General features: G+C 41.0%; 1 protein-coding gene across 1 annotated transcript in view; it reads left to right on the top strand.

The window, feature by feature from the left end:
- Positions 1 to 26143, top strand: part of kank3 (KN motif and ankyrin repeat domains 3) — a 36286-nt gene that overhangs the window by 3505 nt on the left and 6638 nt on the right. The window contains exons 2-8 of the mRNA XM_044043987.1: positions 20974 to 21046; positions 22688 to 22774; positions 23039 to 24838; positions 24933 to 25035; positions 25225 to 25473; positions 25606 to 25696; positions 25920 to 26139. Of these exons, the coding sequence (XP_043899922.1) occupies positions 22738 to 22774; positions 23039 to 24838; positions 24933 to 25035; positions 25225 to 25473; positions 25606 to 25696; positions 25920 to 26139 (2500 nt within the window). The 5' untranslated portion in view covers positions 20974 to 21046; positions 22688 to 22737. The remainder of the gene's footprint in view (positions 1 to 20973; positions 21047 to 22687; positions 22775 to 23038; positions 24839 to 24932; positions 25036 to 25224; positions 25474 to 25605; positions 25697 to 25919; positions 26140 to 26143) is intronic.

Genomic DNA, 26143 nt, shown 5'->3' with positions numbered 1-26143 from the left:
ATTGCTAAGTCTTCGTGACTTGAAACATACATGAAACTAATCTACAGTTCAGCACTGTTCAGCTCGATTGATCTGTCACTGCACTGAAATAGAGCGGCAGGGTTTACATCTATAATGATCTGTGTCTCGATGTGTTTGCAGAAGTTAGGTTGCAGTGGCAGCCGTTTGCTCTTTCCATATTATGTGATTCTTTGTCATCCATTTGTTGCAGACAAATACCTGCAGTATCATCTGAGTTTGTGGTTTGCTTTGGACGCTCAACTGTACTTTTGTTGTTTTCGCTACTGTTCGACATGACTCTTGTGTAGGTGATTTCATCACATATGATTTGAAAGCAGCATGAGTTTAGCTGAGGTTTGTGTTGTTTTGAATTTTATTTTTCCTCCTTAGCTACAGCCCTGCTATTTTCCACTGGTCAAAACACAACCTACTAACAGCTGCTAACATCTTGCTTTTGTCTGCAGCTGGAATGGATGCAATCAGTATTCACTCCAGGGTCAAATCACTCTGCAAATGACATGACTTTTATTGCATCTGGCACTGATTGTTAGTAATGTGAACCTGACACCCCGTGAACACGGGCATTTCATCTTCCACCACTCTATTTTGGCAAATGAGCATTCGCAGTTTGCACTGGTCTGCACCTTGTCCTTCGTGACATTATGACACACAACTTTCAAGCAGCGATCAAAAGTCACTCAGTTTGAAAGAGGGGCACAAGTGAAAGATACAAAGATATACCATATCTAAAATAGCCACAGTATAAGTTTCATTGCTGTAGTTAAAACAGATCTGTTGCACAGTGTGCTAACATAAGAGGCCTTGTATAACATTTTACATACTTTGTATACTATTTAATACTTAAATAAACAGTGATTGTCTAACACACCTGTCTGTATGGGTGATTTTATGGCTGTAAAATTGTCAGAAAATGTGCAATGAGTGAGTGTTTCTGCTCCTTTTGATTTGATTTGATTTTATTGGAAAGGGACCATGTGCAATTAAAAAACATACATGTCACCATTTGATGCATTACACCAGAGTTAGCCTTGGGCTAATTTACATCTGCAGTCCCTACCTAAAGATAAATACAACACAGATAAAACATCAAATATCACTCAGCAAGTAATGTCATGTAGAAGGACAGGTCGCCAGTCCATATTTTTGGAATTTTATGGCAATGAGACCTCCATACTGATGAGCTCAAAACCAATGTGCATCAAGTGAGTCAGTTCCAAGGAAAACACCCAACATCTGTTGAGTTGCTGTGTCAGATGAAGATGTTTCCCAAGCTGGAAGCTAATTATGAAAGTGAGTCAATGCACAATAGACTCTGAGAGTGACGATACCTCTTTTGTTGAGATGTTGGAGGAGCAAACAGGATTTTTAGTGGTTGCAGTCACATTAATGTAGAATGTTAAACATGTTAATTCAACACTTAATGTACATCAAGGTTTGTTTACATTTTCAAGCAATTCTTTCTCTGTGGCATCAATTCATTTTACGTGTTAAGCCTCTGTGAAACTTGATAGCACAGGGCCTTCATCGTAATTAGCATGCATTCAGGCTTTGAAACTGAAACTGAACTCTTTTCCTGATTGGAGTGGCTTCTCAAGCTGCCAATGAAAGGAGAAGATCTTTGGAGGTTTAGCTCATGCTTGAGAGTGTTTCTACATGCAACTGTTGTTTTCAGAGGGAGATGAACACTGGCCAACAATCCATGATTTGTCTGGGTTTGTCAGTTTGTGTAGAAGAAAACTTGTACAAGCTCAATAGGAAGTACACAGACATCACAATACAAGGCAACTGTCCTTGTCAAAGTAAGACAAAGGTAGTTGTGGATGATTGTAAGATGGTACTGCAGGCAGAACAAGTTCTAGATAAATAAGCATACTACCATGCTTATTTTTTTATTATCAGGCCATTCGTCTTGCCTTTTAAATAAATTCAATCAGTCCTTTTGATATTACACAATTCTGTCATAGTAGTGTCATACAGTCACATTGCACCTCAACAAAATTAGTGTGGAAAAAAACAACAATGGTTTAATTGTTTGGTAAGTGTTTGATATTGCACTTAAAATAAAGAAGAGTGTTCTTTAGTGTGAAGAATGGTAGTGATTTGAGACAAAGCGACTGAAATTGTCGTTTAGTCACATGACACTTTACACAAGTAAATTGCGGCACTTGTTGCAATTGTTTTATCATTTATTTTATGTATTCACGTATTTGATATTTGAGAGAATACAAATAAACTGATGTTACTGCTATAAAGCTGACAATGGTTAGGATGTGGTGGAACAATGCGAACCACAGCATATCTTCTTTGTAGGCTATTGTACATGCCACAAACTGATCCACCAGTATTTCAGCCGTTGAAGATGTTTTCTGACAGTGTCTCCACTTTGCTGCAGACACACCCTTAATACTGTCTTTGGGACACTTGAGTAAATATATCAGCAAAAAGCAGCTTGTCTTTGTTAACGAAATTACCGTTTGTTGAACATGTCACGTTCGTGAAAGAGTGTCCCATTTCAAAAGGGTAGATTTTAACCAATACCTCATGTAACTCGATTCCAGGTGGTACCCACCCATTGACCATTGTTCAGTGGGTTCTTCCTCGGGTTATGCCCAGCCCACCCGTCAACAAAATGTAATGGAAAATCGGATTATGAGTTTTTGAGTAATCCTGCTAAAAGACAACACCTAAAACACAATGTTTTCAGTTATGATGTATCTTTACTTTAGTGACAAATAACAGGAATGAGCTAAATGAAAAGGGGCTTGCGCATGGATGTTGAATGTAATGGAAAATGAACTAATTATCTCTCTGAATGAGATATAAGATAGTATGCTCTGGTCTGCTTATTACACGTACTGACCTTTTTAAACTGAGTGGACGCAACTTAATAAATAGATTATTAGTAGTGACGATATTTATTTAATTTAATTTAATTTATTAATGGGCATTTCAGTTACTGGACAACCTTATCATTTGATCCAAACCAAATTACAAGTGACATACTCTGCCAGCACAGCTGTAGGGAGCAGCATGAAGTTAAGTGTCTGACTGAGGGACAATGTCCATGTTAATTGAAATACTGGTAGGGACACTGTAGTCAAACTCTCTGTGCACCAACACCTGGGTGAGAAAACACCAAAGTAACCAAATGCTGCAGCATCTGGTGAATTTCTGTACCAGGCACAGACCCTAAAACTTCTTCTTAGTGATAAACTGGTAAAGTGGCAGACAGACAAGTGCTGAAATCAACAGATTCTTACTCTGCCTAACCCAACTTTTCTTTTTCTTTGTCCAAAAGAACCAAACCACAACTACTTTTGGAAACCGTTACTGCATGCCACTGTGGTGCCAATTCATTTTTGGAACAAACAATGAAAGTTTTGTGGTTGTATTGAGACTTTGTGTGTTGCTGTCTTGAAAATGCTTATGAATCTGATGCCTGAGAAAAGACTTGTAAGGGGCGAAGTGAGTGCGAGGCCTTGAACTCCTGTTTCCTTCTCCAAAACTGGGGCCTGTTTTCCCAAAAGCAGGCAGCACAGAGATCACCTCTGTTCACTGGCTCATAATGGAACAAATGTTGTGTTTAGTCCTGAAATGCCTGTGGAAAAGCACCCCTGCCCTATGAAGTCACAGAGGAAGCCATGTTCTGTTCCCAGTGCAGCTAAAGACTCTTTATTTCTCTTTCTCTACTTTGCATGTTCTTTCAACTTTTCCTCTTGTGTTGTAATTTTATGTACAGTGTATCAGTCACTCTGTGAAGTGTATCTTGGTGCAATAATTGGTCATGAAAATTACAGTCAACTAATATCTCCTTCCTACTGTAAAGAAAACAGCTTCAACTTTGATTAAAAAGGGTTTTTGATTAGTGGGAATGTCTTTAATTGGCTTTCACTCCTGGCTCAATTGACTTGCAATCCACGCAGGTTTTTTATCATCTTTGGCTCCTAATGGCATCAGTGGTTCCCACTAAAGATCTGAGTAAACATGTTAATTTCTTTCCTCATCTCATGCAACGCTACAAATCACTTTAGTTTGCCATCAGTTTTCTGGCAGTTGAAATGGTTGTTAGCCTAGCCATTATTCATGAATGTTTTTACCATATGTTATTTTTTCCATCTTGGGACTGCGCTTCAATGTATTATTTCATCAATCAGATCAGTTGTATGGTTGATTGAGAGTGTAACTAAGTGCTGTTTATACACATTTAACACAGACATCATGGACAGTGCCATTTGCAAACACAACCCTTCATCTTCAAAACATTTGTTTTCCAACATAAATCTGTAGCCAAGGCGGTGGTAACAGCGTCTGCAAAACACAGCCTCATGTTCAGAGCGGCCAACTGAATGTTTAAGGGGAACCGAGGCTTTACAAACGTTTCACAAAACAGAACAATAGCGGAGAATGAATATGAATTTAGAAGCTACTACCAAAAAACACAAAACTTTCAATCAAGTTCTTAACGACATTTACCGTTAAGTGTATTGTATTTGAATTTTATAATGTACTAATTTTATCAATTTGTCATCTATTACAAAGCCATTACCTAAAACTTACTATGTGTACAAAGGGTGCTTTATTTACAAAGAACTAGAGTAAAAGCACCGTTCGAAAATCATGGAACTATAAAAACGAAGATGCAAAACTGGCAGTTTAGCTAATAATCTCAAGCTTTAATTAAGGCAACAATACACTGGACAAAAGTCAAACTTTATGAAAACATTCTCCTGACCATCAACCTTGTGAGTGAAGTTCCATAATACCTGACACTGAACTGCATCGCTCTGAGATCACAGCAAGAAAAAGCTGCCCAATTATGATGGGCTAACTAATTTGGGGCATTATAGAAAACTGAATTAGAGCCCACAAACATGGATTTTCCACAGGAGCAGCTGAGTGATGATGGTTTGTTCTCGGGAGACATTTTCAAGGTGTTTCAAAGATGTGTACATATCTTCTGCCTTGTCATTAACCCTGTGCTTCTTCATCAAAGAGATGCTGAACTGGTATAATTTCTAACACTGGCGCAAGTAACACATAGACAGACACGCTTTAAAATTGTACTTGGCAGAAAACAGCAGAGGCTGACATCTGGTCTTGCTCTGTAGTTATGTGAATCAAACATCTGGAGGCTCCAGTTGCTACTGTTGTGATGTTGACAAATGGGTCACAGTCTTCTCTTCGACACAAATCTGCAGAGCAGATAAGTGGGTCAGCTTCACAAACGTTGACATGCTTGAAACGTGTTCACTTTTGTTATTTGCTTGGCTTGGAAACGAAAAGAGCAAATGTGATCGAAAGAAAAAGGAAATGAGCAGTCATTTTTCAGTTGATGGTAAATTCTGGTTGAGGCAAAAAAGGCTTCATGAGACAAAATACAAACCTTTATTCTAATTCTACTAAGGTGTGGTTTGTCATCTTGGGCAAATAAACCAGGTCAACTAAGTGCATTTGGTTCAAAAATGCAACCTGACATCAAATTGGAAACTGGCTACTTGGATGAATACTTAATTTATGAGCGTTTCTTTGTTCCAGGGAGGGAGGGACGGCCAGCCAGCAGACATGGGACTTCCTCAGTCTCAGTTTACTGGATGCTGCTGCTGGGATGCAAAATGTGCAGTTTAAAGCTTTTTGGGCTGTAAAATATGCCAGCGTCATTGTTTCCACAAGTCAGGTTGTGTGGTTTTCCATGTTTACTGGATGAACAACAGTGATGCAGTTTCCCCAACAAATGTTCACTGATGGTTTTTGCTTTCTTCATCCTTGTAGAGAATCCATACAAAAATACCATCTCAGCATTTTCTGTCGTTTATGTGACTCGGTGATACTGATTTCATGGCTTTGTGGAGGTTGAACGAGCAGCTTCAGGTCTACTTGTGTAACTGTCTTTGAGACAGATTTCATTGTTATAAACTGGAGTTCTTTAAGTGTTCACATTAATAAATAGGAGACAAAAGGGGCTGTACATTTATGCATAAGTGAATTAAATTATGTCTGTATAATAATTATAATGTCACTCAAATACCTTGAAATAAGGTCATTTTATTTTGAAGTGCATGCTCACATGACTGGGGTCAGTTTGAGGTTAAACTGAGGGATTGTGGGTCAGAAGCGGGAACACTGTCATGGAGACATGAGGTTAAGATTTCGTAAGTTTCTGCACTGTGTTCAAGAGGCGCACACGGTAATTATACTCATATTAATTGTTATATGTATTTAATTTTTGGTTTGTTAAAATAAGCCTCAATGGACTTATATGGACTTTTATGTTTGTATTCATAGTTTTCACGGTGTCTTATGATTTATTGATGTCGACGGCGAAGGAGAAGAAAATAAACAGAAAATCAAGACAGCTGTACGAATCGTGGCCTTTTTGTTGAACCTGTGTAGCTACAGTGAAAACGTACCGCCGAGGCGGCCAAAAGTTGAGAAGCGAGAGCTGCGAGTGTCCGAGCCAGCGGGAAGAGTGACTGCTGCCGCTACGTGGGGTTGTAACGTTCACGGAGCCGACGAGAGAGAGGACGTCAGCGTCATCCGCAAAATACGGCGATTTCGTTACGGCTTGCTGACGAGAGAGAGGACGTCAGCGTCATCCTCAAAACACGGCGACTTCGTTACGGCTTGCTGACGAGAGAGAGGACGTCATCGCCAACCGCGACGTACCGCAATTCCACCAACAGAGGGCAGAGTTTAACAGCAGGTGCCACAGCGCTTCACATATCCTTACCTGGTTTCACCTGGCATTGTTTACAGCATTAAGGCAGACGAGAGCAGCTCTGCAGTAAGCATTTGATTTGACAATGTCAAGCCTTCAACTGTATGGACATTTATAAATGTTGAAAGAATTGAACTCTTTGAAATTTGTTGTGCATTGCAATAGAGGTTTATAAGAGTAACTATTGCCACTGGTACATATACATGTTTGTAGTAATTTAGTGATAGACACGGTAACATTTCTATCTCGTTACAATGTCAATGCTTAGTGAAAAATCACAGTGTGGTGGTCCTAGTGAATCAATTGAGTTCCTTCAAGCAGAGTTATCAAGGTTAAAGGAACGGTTAACATTACAAACAGATGAGATCGAAATAGAGAGATTAGAGTCACTTATAGGTGATATTCATGCTAGAATACAAATTCAAAGTGTATCACAATCTGAGCCTACCTTCACCAGCAAAGTTGAACCCCGTAAATCTTCAAGAGATAGAAGGTTAACCCCAAAAATGCTGGAGTTGAAGCAACAGGAGGCCTCTCAAAGGGAGAGTAAATTTGTCATACTGTATGACAAGTGGAAAGGTCAAATTAAAGATACCCGCTCCTCACTCAAAGATGAGTGTTCTGACAAAGACTTGTGTCACATGATGGACGCTGTAGAGGAGCTAGAAACTCAAGTGAAAGACGCATATGGAAATATTCGATTAGTGTCTGCACCTTCTACTGATATCAGACGAAAAATGGATTCCTGCACAGCGGTAACTGCAGATGTGATGGCGCTAATGAAAGTACGCATGAGTGAAGTGGGGCTAGAGGAGTTTGATGCTATGGCAGAAAATGCAAGGTTGCACATGGTACTTGACAGAGAGTATGCCAAGTCGATATTTAGCACCTCAAACCCTAAATCTTCTGTTGGTAGCCACCACTCAAGATGTTCATCAGAACAACAAAGCATCACAGCAAAAAGAGCAGACTGTGTTGCACAATATGCCGCAAAAAGGGCAGAAATGGAAATGGAGGAGGCAATCGCTACACAAAAGCAGGAACTCAAAAGACTAGAAAATCAGCGCGATCTTCAAGTGATAGCTGCTAAGATGAAGGCTTATTCTGAAGCAGGCTCCGGTGAAGCCCCTGGAACTGTATGCAGTGAGGTTAACCATTGTCCTCCTGTGTCTATTAAAAAAGAGACCAAAGAGAAACAATTACATCAAATCTCCAACAATGAACTAGCGAGCCCTGCTAACAATGAAGTTTCATTAGTACAAGCCTTACATGACACAATGGCTCTCACTAGACTCCCAGCACCAGAGCCTTCGGTGTTCTCAGGAGACCCGCTTAAGTTCTTAGAGTGGAGTACTAGTTTCAAAGCATTGATAGAACGGCGATGCACGAATCAAGCCGACAGGTTGTTTTATCTACAGAAGTACATCAGTGGTGAAGCACAATCAGTTCTGGAAGGAAGCTTCTACAGGAAGGATGAAGAAGCTTACAATCAAGCATGGGAGGCACTGAATTCACGATATGGCCATCCTTTTGTAATTCAGCGTGCATATAGAGAAAAGCTGAACAATTGGCCAAAGATCAATTCACGAGATTCTATTAAACTCAGACAATACAGTGATTTTCTGACTACCTGCAGCAATGCTATGCCACACATTAAAGGTCTTCAGGTGTTAAATGACTGCGAAGAAAATCAGAAGATGCTCCAAAAACTCCCTGATTGGGTGACATCACGCTGGAACCGTCATGTTACAAAACAGTTGCAGGGAACACATGAATACCCCAGTTTTAAGGCGTTTGCCAAGTTTTTGGCTCAAGAGGCAGATGTAGCATGCAATCCTGTAACATCCTTTCACGCCTTGAAGTCATCGGAGGAAAGGCCATCCAGAGATATGAAGCGTCCAAAGGCAAGTGTGTTCGTCACAAACACAAAGGAGCCAGATAAATTTAAAACAGTAATGAGAACACAAGGCATTGTAGAGAACAGCCTTAAAGATGCCAATCAATCCAAGAGGACGAACATGTCATTTTATTCTGCAAGTCCAGTTAAATGCATGTACTGCAGCGAAAGTCACTCCATTCATAAGTGTCAGACATTCACTAATAAGTCAGCAGAAGAAAAGAAAAGTTTCATACTTCACAAAAACTTGTGTTTTGGCTGTCTTAAAATAGGACACAATTCAAGAGACTGCAGGAACAAGGCAACCTGTAATATATGTAAAAAACACCATCCAACACCGCTGCATGAGTATCGCAGCACTACCCCAGACACAACCGCTCATACTGTCCAGGCAGAAGAAAATTCATCTTCACTTTCGTGCTGTGTAGACAAAGGTGATGGTGGGAGCACGTCAATGATAGTGCCAGTATGGATATCATCAGTCACGTCCCCTGAAACAGAGAAATTAGCATATGCTCTCTTAGATACCCAGAGTAGCAGCACTTTTGTAGACAAGGAGGTATGTGAGAAGATGGGTGTAGATTTAGAGCCAGTCAAGTTGAAGCTTACCACTATAATGGGAAAAGATTCCATTGTTCAGAGTGAGAAGGTTAGTGGGCTTAGAGTTAGAGGGTTTACCTCAAGAAGCTTTATCAACTTGCCACCTGCATACACCAGAGACTTCATCCCACTTGAGCGCTCACATATCCCGACTCCTGCAACAGCTAAGAGATGGAAACACCTGAATGCCATAGCACAGGAAATGCCAGAGTTGCTAGATTGTGAAGTTGGACTCCTGATAGGATATGACTGCTGTAGAGCACTAGCACCACGACATGTCATTACTGGAGGTGATGAGGAGCCATATGCAGTTAAAACTGACTTGGGATGGAGCATTGTTGGCAGCTCACTAAATATGGCAAGGTCAACAGTAGTGACAGGGCTGTGTCATCGCGTAGCAGTCAAAGAACTCCCAGCATTAACACCAGCTGCTGTCATTAGCGTCCTGGAATCCGACTTCAAAGACACAAATCCTGGAGAAAAGACAGTATCACAGCATGACATCCAGTTCACACAATTTTTGAATGAAAGAATACAGCAGAATACAGAGGGTCACTTGGAAATGCCACTTCCATTTAAAACACGTCCACTTTTGCCTGGAAACAAACAACTAGCCCTGATTCGACTGAGGCACCTAAAAAGAAAGTTTGAGAGAAATCCCAAATTCAAAGCGGACTATGTTCAGTTTATGGCAGGAGTCATCGAGGGAGGTGAAGCAGAAAGAGCTAAAGAGTCACCAGATGTTGGAAATGTATGGTACATTCCACACCATGGGGTTTATCACCCAAGAAAACCCGAAAAGATCAGAGTTGTATTTGACTGTTCAGCCAAGTATGAAGGCACAGCTCTGAATGATCACCTGCTAACCGGACCTGATCTCACAAATGGCCTGACAGGGGTGCTCTGCAGATTCCGCAAACATCCAATAGCCATAATTTGTGATGTGGAAAAAATGTTCCACAGATTTCACGTGAGCAGGGAAGACAGAAACTATTTGAGGTTTCTTTGGTGGGAAAAAGGTGATACAGAGTCAGAGCCAAAAGAATACCGCATGAAGGTTCACCTCTTTGGAGCAGCGTCCTCCCCAGGGTGTGCCAACTTTGGTATGAGGTACTTGGCAAGCAAAAATGAAGAAGAGTATCCATCTGCGGCCAACTTCATTAAAAGGAATTTCTATGTTGATGATGGCCTCATCAGTGTGGAATCAGCAGACACCGCCATCAAATTAGTGAAAGAGATACAAACTGTGTGTGCAAAAGGAAACTTGCATCTGCACAAGTTTGTTTCCAATAATAGGGAAGTTTTAGAGTCAGTACCCGACAGTGAACGAGCTAGTGGAGTTCATGACGTAAACTTCAGTCAAGAGGATCTCCCTATCCAGACTGTGTTGGGAGTAAAGTGGAATGTGAGCAATGACACCTTCTCCTTTAGTGTGACCCTTGATGAGAAACGAGCAACACGGAGAGGAATTCTTTCAACCGTAGCCTCCGTGTTTGACCCACTTGGCTTTCTAGCTCCCTTTCTTCTTTTGGGAAAGAAAGTGCTTCAAGAGATGTGTCAAAAGGGCATAGCATGGGATGAACCACTGCCCAGAGAGTTGCAGCCACAGTGGGAGAATTGGCTGAAAGATTTAGAGAATCTGCAAAAACTCCAGATCCCTCGATGCTTTGCTCCTGAAACCTTAGGGAAGGCTCAAAGAATTGAGTTGCATCATTTCTCAGATGCAAGTAGCTATGGGTATGGGCAGTGTTCATACATCCGAGTAGTCAGTGAGGATAAAGTTCATTGTTCCTTAGTCATAGGCAAGGCAAGAGTTGCTCCCTCAAAGATAGTAACCATACCAAGGCTTGAGTTAACAGCTGCAGTCGTGTCCTCAGCAATCAGCAGCATGTTAAGGGAGGAGCTGGAGCTCAAGGTGGATCAGGAGTTCTTTTGGACAGACTCAAAGGTAGTTTTAGGCTACATTGCTAATGAATCCCGGAGGTTTCACGTTTTTGTCGCAAATAGAGTCCAGAGAATCAGAGAAACAACTGACCCAGCGCAGTGGTATCACATTGACACTGATCAAAATCCGGCTGATCATGCCTCCAGAGGCCTCAAGGTGGCAGACCTGATCAATTCAAACTGGTTTTCTGGACCAAAGTTTCTCTGGGAGAGACAGATTACCACCCCAAAAACAACAACAGAGCTCATGGTGGGAGATCCTGAGGTAAAAACAGTTCAAGCATTGCAAATCAATGTACTCAAGGATGATAACTTTCTGGAGAGATTCACACGATTTTCTAAGTGGTTTACTGCTTTGAACGTAGTGGCTCGGATTCTTCAGTTAGCAAAAAAGAACAAATCATCAGAGCGCATAATGGTTGAGGACAGGAGAGAGGCTGGTTTGGTGCTTGTGAAACTAGCTCAGAAAGAAGCCTTCAAAGAGGAAATACAGAAGCTTAAGCAAGGAAAACTGTCAAAAAACAATAATTTGTTCCAGCTTGATCCGATACTGCAAGAGGGTGTCCTTAGGGTGGGAGGGAGAATAAAAGCAGCATCCTTACCTCTAGACCTAAAACATCCTGCTATCCTACCAAAAGATGGTGTAATCACACGACTGATCCTGGATTACTGCCATGAGAAAACTCAGCATCAGGGCAGAGGTCAAACACTTAATGAAGTGAGAGCAAATGGCTTCTGGGTGGTTGGTGGCAGTAAAGTTGTGGCAAATCACATCAAACAATGTGTACCATGCAGAAGAGCTCGCAGACCAACAGAAACACAAAAGATGGCTGATCTGCCTGTGGATCGTATCGACCCCTCGCCTCCATTCTCATTTTGTGGGATGGACTGTTTTGGACCCTTTTACACAAAACAAGGTCGAAAGGAAAATAAAAGATATGGTCTGATATTCACATGTTTTTCATTGAGAGCCATTCACATAGAAATGCTTGAAGATCTAACAACTGATGCTTTCATTAATGCCTTGCGCTGTTTTATAGCTATCCGTGGAGCTGTGAGACAGATCAGATCAGACCAAGGGACAAATTTTGCAGGGGCTAAGAATGAGCTCTCAAAGGCTTTAAAGGAAGTGGACAAAGACAGATTGGCTGCTTATCTAGCAGAGAAGCAGTGTGATTTCATTATGAATGTACCTGATGCTAGTCACATGGGGGGTGTTTGGGAACGACAGATCAGGACAGTAAGGAGTGTTATGAACTGGGTTCTCTCAAAGAGTGTTGGGAGGTTGGATGATGCTTCCTTGAGAACATTCTTCTATGAAGCCATGTCAATAATAAACAGCCGTCCACTCACCACTGACAGCATCAGTGATCCAAAAGGTCAAGAACCACTCACTCCGAACCATTTACTTACCATGAAAACCTCTGTCCCTCTGCCCCCTCCTGGAAAATTTGTGGCAGAAGATTTGTACACCAAGAAAAGGTGGCGCAGAGTTCAATATTTGACAGAGCAATTCTGGAGTAGATGGAGGAAGGAATATCTGGCAAACATCATTCTTCGGCAACGGTGGCACTCTCCACAACGGAATGTTAAGATCGGAGATGTTGTTATTCTCAAAGAAGAAGGGACTCCCCGCAATGACTGGAGATTGGGAAAAGTGCTGGATGTTTGTACAGATGATGATGGTTTGGTGCGGAAAGCGACCATACAGATAGGAAACAAGAAATTAGGGAAGGAAGGTCAAAGGCTCACTAATTCGTCTATTATTGAGCGTCCTATTCATAAGTTGGTCGTGATAGTGGAAAGTAACTAAAGGTAGTTTCATAGTTCTTTAACACATACTTGTGTAGGGAGCTTTAAACTTTGTGTAGGGTTTGATAAATTACTAGATTTATTTAAGGTTGAAGGTTTTCATAAATCACAGTAATTTGATGGGAGTGTAACTGTCTTTGAGACAGATTTCATTGTTATAAACTGGAGTTCTTTAAGTGTTCACATTAATAAATAGGAGACAAAAGGGGCTGTACATTTATGCATAAGTGAATTAAATTATGTCTGTATAATAATTATAATGTCACTCAAATACCTTGAAATAAGGTCATTTTATTTTGAAGTGCATGCTCACATGACTGGGGTCAGTTTGAGGTTAAACTGAGGGATTGTGGGTCAGAAGCGGGAACACTGTCATGGAGACATGAGGTTAAGATTTCGTAAGTTTCTGCACTGTGTTCAAGAGGCGCACACGGTAATTATACTCATATTAATTGTTATATGTATTTAATTTTTGGTTTGTTAAAATAAGCCTCAATGGACTTATATGGACTTTTATGTTTGTATTCATAGTTTTCACGGTGTCTTATGATTTATTGATGTCGACGGCGAAGGAGAAGAAAATAAACAGAAAATCAAGACAGCTGTACGAATCGTGGCCTTTTTGTTGAACCTGTGTAGCTACAACTTGTATTTTTCCATGTACTGTCATGCTGTGTGATGGATAAGTCTTGTTGGTTGTGGAGCTGTGTGAGTTCTTCATTTCATTTTCAGTGTCACGTCGTCATCAGTCTCATAAAAGAAACCCCTGCTCTGACTTTTCACCTTTCACCGTTAGTAGTAGTACTTTCTGCAAACACAGAAACTAACAATACAGAAAAGATGATACACTTTTTATACATGTCATTGTGGATGCAGATTTGCACTGACATGGAGCTGAAACACTTGTCTGGATGCAGTTTTCATCTGGAAATGCTGTACTCAAATGAAAACGTAGTAATATGGATGTAGCTTCCGTTTCTAGTTAGGAAATGCTGTCTAATGGTGAGATGAAGTGGCGGAAATATTGAAGCACTGGTACAGAATTGTCCTGAACAACAGGGAAGGATTATTTTGCAGGGTAACAAACAGTACACATTGAGGGTAAGGGAACTTTATGGGGACAGAACTTAGTAATACATTTAGAAATGTTCTGAGGGACTTCTGCACTCCACCATGCTGCCACCTTGTGGTAATATATACTACTAATTAGGTGCAACAATAATAAGTGCTGCTGCCTGCAATCACTAGTAAAACATTGTTCAGTTTTGTATTTTAAAAAACATTTTTATTCATTATCACAGATTCCCCTGTAAAATAGTTACATATATAAGCAACCCACTGGTTTCCTGCTTTAATCTGAATTCCATTTGGTACTACCATATGATCATGGTTCCTGAAACCATGTCCTGTTTCAGAAACCTGATCAAGTCTCTTCACCAAGAAGCTTAAGGGTAAGCATGATGCAGACAGTAGCCCACTGATAGACACATAAACCTAGATATATATATATATAAAATGTGGAAGCAGTGTTTTGGTTTGCAGGGTAAAGCTAATCAGGAAGCGAGGATGTGTTAAATGGCCACTAGGGGGGAACTCTCTTGGTTGCAGTGAACATTTTCCTGAGGAGTTAATGGTCTCAATCGTTAGTTTAAGGTCTTTTAAATCTTTAAAATTTTGAAAATGATGTTCCTGTTTAGAGGAAAATAGGCGATAAATGAAGGCATATATGAGTGCGTTGCAGGTCACACGTCTGAACTTTCAACATCAACATGAAGCCTGTCAGGTCGTAGGTCTGGGCACTTCAAAACGTGTCTTTCTGAAGATCAGATTCACGGATGACGTCACAACCAGTTGCGTTTTTGGATAGGACTTATGACTTATGCGACATGAAAACAAATAGTTTATGTTTTGGCTAATTTTCTGCCATGTTTGCAAACCTGTTCATCATCATCATCATCATCATGTTATGTGGTCAGACTAAAATTAAGACTATGAAGGCACTGGTAGTGATTTACTGACCACTACGGTAATGCTGATAATAAACTGATTTGCAGCTCTTATTTTCCTTGTCCAGTGATCAAATTAAGAAGCGAACTATCACAAGACTCGACCTGTTACGTCAGATAATAGTCAGTTGAGAAACTGTGAAACTGTGATGTGGTTGGGTTGAGGACACGTCGCCATTCAGTAATCAAATAAACTATAATATTATTATAATCATGTGTTCAAGGGGATAAGTAACCGTGTTTTTCATATTTCATGCATTGGAGGAATTTAAGTGGATTTATTCACATCATGTGTGTTCACCAACCGCATTTAGTCATCAAACAACTCCTCGATTGTATTACATATCTGAGATCGGGGCGATTTGACAGCAGCAGGGTTTTCCTGTAAAAGTTGTCACTGCATGTCAGCCTCCATGTTCTGTGGTTTCTCTTTGTTTTCCAATCATAGCTTTGAGCCTTTCACTAGACACTGCCTGCTCATCTTGAAACTGTCCAAGTGCTGGACGTTCTCCAGTAGGTTTGTTGAATTTTCTTTGTCACATTTTGTGACATGACGCGGCGGCGAGGCGAGGCGAGGCCTCACTAAACTTTCTTTCGAAAACAACGTTGCCACAAAGAGGCACAATGCCTCATTGTGGAGGCTGAATGTGCCTGATTGTGTTCGCTGGAGGATCTGGAAGGAAGAAGGAGGGGAAGCAGGACACATGTGATGTTTGAAGTCAACCTGATTGTGATTAAGGCAAAAATGTAATTTATTTTGCTCTACACAGTTAGTAGGATGCAGTTGGCTGTAGTGGTGTGGCAATTTGTGTATATGATGATGAGATTAGAGGGAGATGGTGTGGGGTGATCATGTGTATCTTGATGTTACTGAATGTGCAAGCTTTATCGCACACAAACCCTCTTAACCTTGAACCTGATGCATCATGTGATGTTGACCTCTGTGCTAAAGTGTGTGTACATGCCTGTATGTGTGTGTCTGTCACTAGTTTTATTTGTTCAGCTTTCAGTTTTTTGCTTGTCTTCCCTCCAGTGTTTTCATGCTGCCTTCAGGAAGCAGCTTTCAGGATGGCCTGATGGGTTTCCTGGCAGGACCCCCCCCCACACCTTTTCTATTGGGAGACAATGGGGGGGTCTCCCAAAGGGCATGTATGTGTGTGTGTGATGATAAGGGGGATTTATTGGGGGAGTAGTGTGCTTCCCCTCAGGAAACTGCAGATTTATCCCAGTAGCAGCGAGGCCCTCCTGTGTCTGTGCATGTGTACACTTGAATTTTGCGTCGATTAGACCAAAATGTTCTCAGACATGAAAGAAACATTTTCTTTGTCTCCAATGAGGTTAGGACCAAAATATATATTTTTTTCATTTCATTATTTATTCTGTACACTAAAAGATAATATCAGCCAATTTGGTTTTATAGTTTTATAGTGTCTTTATCTTGGGTTTTGTATGTTTGTTGTTTTATTCAAAAATGTCTATCACGCTGAATCAAAAATATTAGTATAATAATAGTACTATTTCATGATTACATTCACTGATTTGCCCAATAAGATTTGAACAGTTGAAGAAAAATATTGGTAACAGTTTAACTGAGGCTGAAAACAGGGAAGGTTGTGTGTGTATGTGGACATGCCGTGAATGAATGTAGGAGGTCTGGGTTTGTTTCTGTTTCTGTGTGTCCAGTTTTCTGAATGGGCTTTTTTCTTATGTAAAGTGGTCAGAAAGTTGTTGACAGTGTGAGAGGATGTCGACTTTCACACTTCCCGTTTCTCCTTCTCTGGTTTGTTTGCCTTCTTATGAAAAGAGTGGTGTTGGGAATGAGCTCACGGTTTCAAAACAAGGCTCCATGGAGCGGGACAACTCCTTGTCCTAGTCTTTTCTAATATCACATCATTGACTCCGCTCTGTGATTCCAGCGTACTCGTCAAATGTTCCTACTGAAGGGAAGAAAAACTGAATCAATGACCAGTTATTCTGTTCATTGTTCATCTGATATCTTTAGGGAAATACTTTTGGTCACTGAAATTCCATTCCTCATTAGTTCTAACTCCACAGGTCTTGGTCAAGCTCACTAAATCTTAGACGACAAAGAAAACACATATAAACAATATAATGTACTTACTGTATACTATAGCAAGTACCAAACCAGTGTTCAGGCTGGAAACCAGACTAAATATTGTGTATAAAGTAATCTCAGATGCGCCAAAGATTGGATTCCCTGCGTTCAGTTTTCTCTACTTTCCACTATCATCTTTACTTCATCTTTAGTCTAATTTACATAATTTTTTGCATTCGATTCCTTTCCAGTAAAGCTTTGTTCATTTCTCAGAACAGGGAACACAGTGACGATACATCAGGGCAGGAAACACAAGACTTGTGTGTGCGTCAAAAGTCCTGATTAGCCACACCCATGGTTCCATTACCACCAGGACTGTTGTGTTATAAAGACACATCACAGTTCACTTCCACGCTTAAATCAGTGTGTCCAAAAGGGTCAATTAATTAGTGTTTCTTCATGAAGTCACAATTACCTCTGAACTATTACCATTATTAATACAAAACAAAAATAGGGAAGACAGCTACTCCTATAATTCACTGTATTTAAGTGAATATTGTAGTGCGGTCATTTTACCAATGTTTAATTCTTCAGAGACATCTCAACCACAGTGGAATTTATTTCTAATGTTAAATGAAATGTATGTGAAGAGAAGTATAAACGCAAAGTCATTGGTTATATGTTGTTTTTAAAACACATGCCATGAAAATACATAATTGAATAATAATGTAATGATAAACTTTAACTTAACTTTTATAAAAAATAAACTTTTATATAGTCCTTTTCTTACCAATGTTACAAAGTGCTTAACATTCAGAATCAAGTAGGCTAAATTAAACAAGCTGCTGATTAAAAGTACATAAAGACTTTTTTTATGACACTGTTATGATTTAATCTGCCATCAGGTTGTTGATAACTGCTCCGAGAAGCCTCCCACTTTCCAACGTTTAGGGACCAAGTTCAAAGAACTATGATCGTTCCTGTGCAGTGTGGACACATGCACAAAAAAGGGTATTTTCCCCAACATTTCTATAGAAAAGGACCTCTGCTGCAAAAGCCCCTATTATGAAACACTCAGTTTGTGAATGTGTGTTTGTATGAGTGAGTGAGACATTCAGCTGGTCGGGACTTGGGGTGTAGAGAGAAGGAATGCAGCGTCTCACTTCAGTCTGTAATTTGCTGCCTGTCATCAAATCAGAGAGAAAAACGGCAGCTTTTGAGAGGATCTCTGTGTGTGTGTGTGTGTGTGTGTTTGTATATGTTATTTCTTTAGAAACTTTTCTGGCTTAAACACTGACCTTGTCAGCACCACTAGTCCTCATGGAGTCCTAATGAGGCCCAACCTTATGTCTGTGGCACTATTTAAGTTTAGGGCTAATATATGAATTGTGGTTATTTAAAGGTTAGGGTTAGGCCTTAAGTGGTTATGTTTAAGGTTAGGAATAACACTTAGTTTAGGCTGTCCAAATTAATGGAAGTCAATATAGTGTCTTTGGCAAAATGGATGTGCAAACCTGTGTGTGTGTGTGTGTGTGTGGAGAGAGTGAGAGATGAGAGTCATGTGAGGAGAGGGGAGGGGCGGGGAGGAAATGTGGAGGGGAGCTGATGAAGACAAAAGGAAAGAGAAGTGAAGAGTTGAAGAAAGAGGAATGAAAGAGGATAGTGTTGGCAGGAGAAGAAGAGCAGAGCAGGGTGTGTGTGTGTTGGGGGGGTCGATGTGCTGTCAGTTACTGTTGGTTTACCAGTTAACTGAGTATGATTACATTTTCTCTTTTTTATACAGTGTGTCTTTTGCATTTGTATTGTTTTCTTTAACACTGCTGCTGACCACAGACAAAGTGAATTTATGATGCCATCTTAATGAAATAATGCTGTAGATAGAGCGGATAAACCAGAAATCCATCACTGAGAACAGTCGGCATACTTCCCATACCATGAACTTGGAAGAACAGGAGGCTTTGCTGTGAGGCAGTGCCCTCTGTTTCCAGTGTTGTTGTGTAGTACTGTCTGGTGCCAAAATTCTGTTTCATAAAAGACAGAAAAATTAGTAGTGGGGGGAAAAAAGCTGACTCTGTTACTGCGGTTCTGTCTGTTGATACCCAGGTGGCTGTATCAACACTGGAGAACTAGATAAGGGTTTTTTTATTTTTTGTTTGCTTCGTAAAACGTAAAAGATGCTGTTTATTGTTAACCGACATTGAGAAACAAAGAAAGCAGAACAGAACAGAACTTTTCCAATAATAAAAAAGGGCCGAAACTGATTAGCAAAACAGTTGGTGATTAGATTGTCAGATATTGACCATTAAGAGTTCTCTTCCCAGAAACACAGGCTTTTTAGAATATAATTTCTTCTGTTTTTTTCATAACATGTTGTGACTGTGAAAAATCTCGTTCTGCTGAAAACTCAAATTGAAAGGATTTCCAGCAGGTTTTCTTTGGATATTATGTTAACAAAGTAAATATGGCTAGTGGGGTCACAGTGACATTGGTCTATGACCAGCAACAAATTTTAATCAGTTCTCACAGGAACATGTTTACCTTATTTGAAGAAAATCAACCAATCTTGAGAAACAAGGATGGGACAGAAGGACAATCCCATGGCTTCTGGCTGTCACCAGGCACACCGGCATAAAAAGGCACATCTTTGTCTCTCTGTTTGATGGCACAGTGAAGGAGAAACAAGAGATGGGGTGTATGCAATGAAAGTTTTCATCCTAACACTTTTGCCTTGGGGTAAAAAATATTTTAACTTCAACATCTCAAGAACTGCATGTTTCCCGAAGTGCCCCATAAACACACAACCGGCGACCTGTGTGTGTGGTTATGAGCTCTTGGTTTGCTTGTTTTCATACTAAAATTAAAACTCAAACTGCTCCTCTCTGATTTCGACCAATGTAAACCACTCTAGTCAGTTCACATCCTTAACGATTGTTGTGCCCATGTGTGACTGCCTGGTGTGTGATTGGTCCAGATGCTGCTGCACCACGTTTACTGTGGCCTGACCTGAGGGAAGCCGCTGACACAAACACTGAGCAGAAACAGAGCTGCAACAGAGCAGCAACTGATAACAACAGAGCAGCAACATTGTTTTCAGTTGGAGATGACTTCTTCCTTTTTTTATTCCCACTGCAAATTAATTAATTAATCAATTGTCCAGCCCATCCCATAATATAATATAATTTGTGCTAATTCTGTCTGGCTGAATGCCTATGGTCTTTGACAATCATCTGTCTGTCAACTGGAGACTGAGATGACAGATAATCTGAATGTGTGTGTGCGTCTGTAGGTTATCAGTAGTGAGTCAGTCATAAGGGCGACCAGCGTGTTGCAGCAGCATGTGTCACTGAAGGAATGTGCCTGAGGCTGCTGAAAATCTGTGTGAGAGTTAGGCACAGAATGAATCATTGCAAGTATCTAGAGTTTAAAGTGCATGTGTGTGTGGAGGAGTTGGGTACAGGTTACTTTATCTGCGACTGTATATTTTCATGTTTCAAAGACTAAGTGGAGCGTTTTTGTGTAACACACAAAGAAGAAGAAGCGCCATACACACACAGACACGCACACACACAGGCTTTTTAACAACCCACAAAGACAAAAATCTCTATAATTTTCTTTGTAAACTCACATACCTGTGATTGTGAAGTCTGTCGCAGTGCAGGTAGAGGTTCACACTTCATGTCACACTTAACACTGATGTCTTCACATTGAGAGGACACTCGATTTGGTGATGCTGGTTGAGATCCAGTAACTGCGAGGAACATGTAAAATGATGTATGTGTAGCATTTTCATATTCAAACCGTTCTCTTCATTGCTTTTTGCATCTGTTAAACCACTTTATTTTAGTTCAGTCTCCCCCTCGATGCTGTTCTTGTGTTGTGTTTGCAGTGTTTTAAATGATCTCTTCCTCTGTCTCTCTTACAGGGCTACATGGAGCACTGAGGAGGGAACCGGCGTGAAGTCCATCTGCATGAGTCCTTCACTGAGTAGCTGAGAGGTAACCTGAACAAAGCACAAGTTGTTGCATTTTCATTGCAATACTCTAACCAAATGTTTCGTGGTTCATGCAGTGCTTTTCATTTTGTTGAAATCATGGTCTCTATGACTCTGTGGTTAAAAAAGAAAATCATTCATACTTCAGCACAACAGATGTTTTCTTTTGACATTCTTGATGCGAGAGCACACGTGTTGTCATGGAGATCATATGGGGACATAATGCAATTTAAATGCCTCTTATTCAAGAGGATGCATTTATTTTTCTCAGTAATTGGTTACTATTTATGCAAAGGTTTTCATCTCATGTCAGGGACACTTACTAACTGGTTGTTTTTTTTCCTGCTGTAGCATTGATAGCTGCAAAATAAAAAATTTTAATTAATTCTGGAACATTTCATTCAGATTGTATTTGTTTCTGTCGAATCAGTAAATGTCATTTTTGCTTTTGAAGAGCAGAATTTATTTTTGCATTGAGTTTTTCTGCCACCCAGGTTTTATTGTCCTGTATTTGTCATAGGACTGAGTAAATGGACACTATACTTGGAGGAAATAATTGATTTCCCAGTGAAGCAGTACTGATGTCAGGTCTTGTGGTGGAGAGAATCCTCTGGTTTTTCACTCTGGATGGTGTAATGTTGTTAATGAAGCAGCAGTCTTGAAGTGTAGGTTAATGACCAGCTCTTTGTTTTTGAATGTTTTTCTTGGATATTTCCTATGACTGTTATTTTTGCATTTAGTGTACACACACACTCTTGAATGCACACTCACACACACTCATTCTTAGGAATTAATTATGTTTCACTCAACATCCATCAACACCTCTGAGGAGGAAAAGCAAACACATGATCCTTTTAACAAAACCTCTTTATCTCTGAAAGAAGGCAATTCACCTTCTTTTGAATTGAGTCATGGGTTGTCACAAGTGCTAACAAGCCACAAGAAAGCACACACACTTCTTTAGCCCTCTCTGCCTTTTGTAGCAAGTTAACAACGCCTGTTAAGATGCAATGAGAGGTGGAGCCACTTTCGAGGTTGTGTAAATCTGTCTCCTATTAACAAAATATGCTGATGTGGAGCACATGATGTTCATACTTCACCAAAAAATTAATGACAGAGAATCCAAACCCACACTGGCACTTCTTGACACTCACAAATGGTAGACCTCCTGCAAAGTTACTGTGTGGTGTCCCCATGACATCAAAATTTTTGGTGATTTAATCATATCATATTAATCAATCACCTAAAAGCCTGCATACTGTACATATCAAAATATGTATAAATATCAAAAGAGATTTTTTCCAATATTCCTATTAGATTTCAATCAAGTGCTATGCGATTCTTTCGATGCTCAAACCAGACGTATCATACAGATGCATCAAATCCATTGAGGGAATGAGCCTGCATTCCTCAGCAACCGCCCCAGCATCAGCCATCGGTTTAAACATATGTCTTCATTCCAGAGATGTCTGTAAAAGCTGTCATGCCCATTCACTGCTAATGGCTACTCCAAGCAGGAATCAGTACAGTGTACGGACTCTCCCTTACAGCTCATTCAAATCAGAAATACGTAAATATGTGGGAGTTTCTAGTTCTTTGAGAACCATGTCATAACAATGTATTCCTGTCACTGTGTTTTCTTCAGCCAGGTGCTGATTCAAAGCTGTGCGTGCTAAGAAGATCCAGTGCTGAAAAATGACTCAGTCGGTGCAAGTTAACCCAAAGCTGCCTGGTAGGAAACCATGAGAAGATTTCTCTCTTTCTGTATTTTTAATTTGTACCCCAACTTTTTACATGTACCTATTTGAGCAATTAGTGGAGAAGATGACAATAATTTAGGAAACATACATGTAACAAACAAGCAAATGAACAAAAAGCCATTTAAATGTGAACATGTGTTATTGGTATTGCAGACTTCAATGTTCAATAATCAGTTTTAGTTATTAGTTGCCAATGGTTTGAGTGTTACCAAGATTTCTGTCTTCTTTCCCTTCAGAGTTGCGCTCTCCATTCATCTACCCCAGTCAGGAAGAGGCTGACCAGCCTGTGTCCTACTCTGTCCAAACACCATATGGTTTCCAGCTGGATCTGGACTTCCTTAAATATGTTGAAGAAATAGAGAGTGGGCACAATCTCCGTCGGGGACCTGTCAACTCCCGCCGCTTGGGAAGAGGGGTCAAACTCTCTCAGAGGAGTACAAGTGTGGGTGGGCGTACCAGTGGCTGGACATCCACAGAGTCTCTTGCTTCACCGGGCAGTGAAGATGGGAGAGTACCTCCACCTCCACCACCACGCAACCGCCTTGGCTCAGCACCCTGTGAGGGACTTTCTGTCTCTCCTGTAACCCTCCTCACTGTCCCTCCACTGTCTGCTGGAGCCAAAGTGCCACCTCCTCCACCACAGCGCAACCCTAGAGTTGAACGGACTCTCCTGGAAACCAGCCGGCGACTACAGCAGGAACAAACCCACCAGCATCAGAATGGTGGGCGATTCCAGCTCGCAGAGCCTCCCAAACAGCTCTTACCCTTCTCATCCACTCAGCCCCTACAGAGTAACTGGACTAAACCCAGTCCTCAGACTTCTGGACACAGCACACCAGCTGCTGGCAATTCAATGACACCGATCCCTCCCAGCCAGCTGCAGACAGTGAGAGAGCAGATGGCTACAGCTTTGAAGCAGCTTAAGGAGATGGAAGAGAGGGTAAAAGGTGTTCCTGCACTGGAGAAAGAGGTAGCCAAGCTCCGTGCTGAGAAAGACATGCTCTTGTTAGCCCTGCAAGAGAAGAAATTAGCCATGGAGGAGGCCCAGAAGAAGCATCAGTCTACAGAGTCATCTACCCAAACCCTGGAGACCCGTCAAACACAAAGTGACCACCATATTCTCGGCCGTTCACCAAGCTCTCCAGGTCACAAAGGCCTTGGAAAATCTGGTGATCTGAAAAAGCTATCAGAGAAATTTGAGGTTAAGGAAGAGAAACGTACAGAACCTTCATCAAAAGTTTTAGTAATGGCTCCAGAGAAAGTTTCGGTTATTGAAAAGAAATCAGTGGCTGCTGGGGATGACAAACCAATGGACTCTGTCATTTTCTACCACAGCCAGGGTGTGAAAGATGCTTCTGTTGGCACCAAAGTGAATGTTTGTGACAAATGCACAGGAACAGAGGCCCCTCTGCTTCATGAGAAGGGGGAACAGGTCACAGTGCAGACAAAAGATGCTGAGGTTTGGGTCATGGAGTCACTACTTGGACTGACCAGTGAGGCACAACGGGAGATTGACACCTTACAAGACACCATTAAATTCCAGCAGGAGATGATTGTGACTCTAGAGGATCAGCTAAGTGTAGTTGATAAAGATCTTGGGACGCTGAGAGCCCAGATAGAAGAGAAAACCTGCAAAGTTAAGTTTGAGAGAGGGGTTCTTGCAAAACCAGAGACAGCAGATGCCCAGGTAGAAACTCTGGCCTCTGTGTTAAAGCATGTTGGAGTTTTATGCCAGCAAACGATGACTGATGCATGTGTAGGGGAGAATTTGATGGTAGATCAGATCGAAGAAGGGACCCAGACAGAGGCTTTACAGAAACCAGCAGAACCAGCTCCTGTAGCACTGGTCAGCACTGGGTGTCAATGGGAGAACTTGTTTGGAGAAAAGACCGAAGAGCAGAAAGTTGTAGTGCCAAAAAAGAGACAGTTGACGATTGCAGAATACAAGGTTTCTCCTGAAGTAGAGGTGGTCAGCACAGCCAATAAGCAAGAAGAAGACCAAGGACATAAGACTGCACCCAGCAACTCCAAGACAGGTTTGGAACTACAGTAATTACTTACTGTTTACATTCCTTTGTGTGAGGCATGTGCTCCTATTGTTTGACTATTGTGCTTCCTTCATGGCAATAGGTATGCTGAAATCAATCATGAAGAGGAAGGATGGGAGTAACCCGGGCGAGAATCGCACCACTGGCAAGAAGAGTCTTCAGTTTGTTGGTATTTTAAATGGAGGGTGGGTAATATGAAACCTACATTTTGATTTTTTTTACCACAGCGACAGAAAGTCTAGAGGTTCAGAATGTAACTCTGTCCAGGTCACAGATTTGACAAGCAAGAAACAATAGCTTAGTTGTTTTTGGAAAAAGAAGATGGTTAAGTACACATGCAAGAATTCTTGTATGATGTTTGTTACACCTTCCAGGTATGAGTCAACTTCCAGTGAGGAAGAGGAAGAGGAAGAGGAGGAGGAGGAGGAGGAGGAAGAAGAAGAAGATGGGAGTTCCTCTGAAGAAAGTGGAGAAGGCGAGTGCTTGGATAGCACAGAGGAGGATGAGGCAGCTCTTGAGGAAGAAACATCTGAGGAGGAGAGAAATGTCAACCTAGATGAGAGTGACACTGATGAGGAAACTCTGAGAACTGCAAGTTATTCACCTGATGCTGTGAAAGAGAAGTAGGCCATTATTTATGACTTGAGTGGCAAAGAGTCATTACCTTTTCTTAAGACAGACAAATATTATTCACGAACTTAAGGCAGTGACTAGTTTTAAGGTAAAACTCCGTACATTTGTGTTTTTTGTCACAGGTTTGAGCTGAGCTCAAAAATGCGTGAAGCTTGCCTCATTCTGAAGAATCACCTGAATGATGACAGTAAATCTCTGAAGAGTAAGGAAGTGGTGCGTCCCTGCATGCTTCTTCAAATAACTATCATTGTGCTTCCTTTACTTCGCCACTGGAATAATGGAAAGTAAATGATAGCAATATAATGCCATAAATAGTTAATGTTGAAATGATGAAAGCTGTGTGACTATGTCTTATTGTTTAAATAATAATAATGAACACTGCAAATGCTTAGAAATAAAAAAGACTAAGATTACAACTTTGCAACCTCACCCTCAGCTCTCCAGCACCCACACTGTGCAGCTCGAGTGGTTTCGAATGTCCAGTGCAAAGATGGCTCAAACCTCACGGGTCTCCGACTACCTGATGGCGTTCTCTGAGGTGTCATTGGTGCTGCTGGAACATGTAGTCAACATGATTGATGGCAACGGCAACACAGCTCTCCACTACAGTGTCTCCCACTCCAACTTTGGAGTGGTGGGACTGCTGCTAGACACAGGTCA

Source organism: Solea senegalensis, linkage group LG14 (genome assembly GCF_019176455.1).
Source record: "Solea senegalensis isolate Sse05_10M linkage group LG14, IFAPA_SoseM_1, whole genome shotgun sequence".
Lineage (NCBI taxonomy): Eukaryota > Metazoa > Chordata > Actinopteri > Pleuronectiformes > Soleidae > Solea > Solea senegalensis.
Note: the sequence above shows the minus strand (reverse complement) of the source record. Positions and strands in the feature narration are given on the sequence as shown.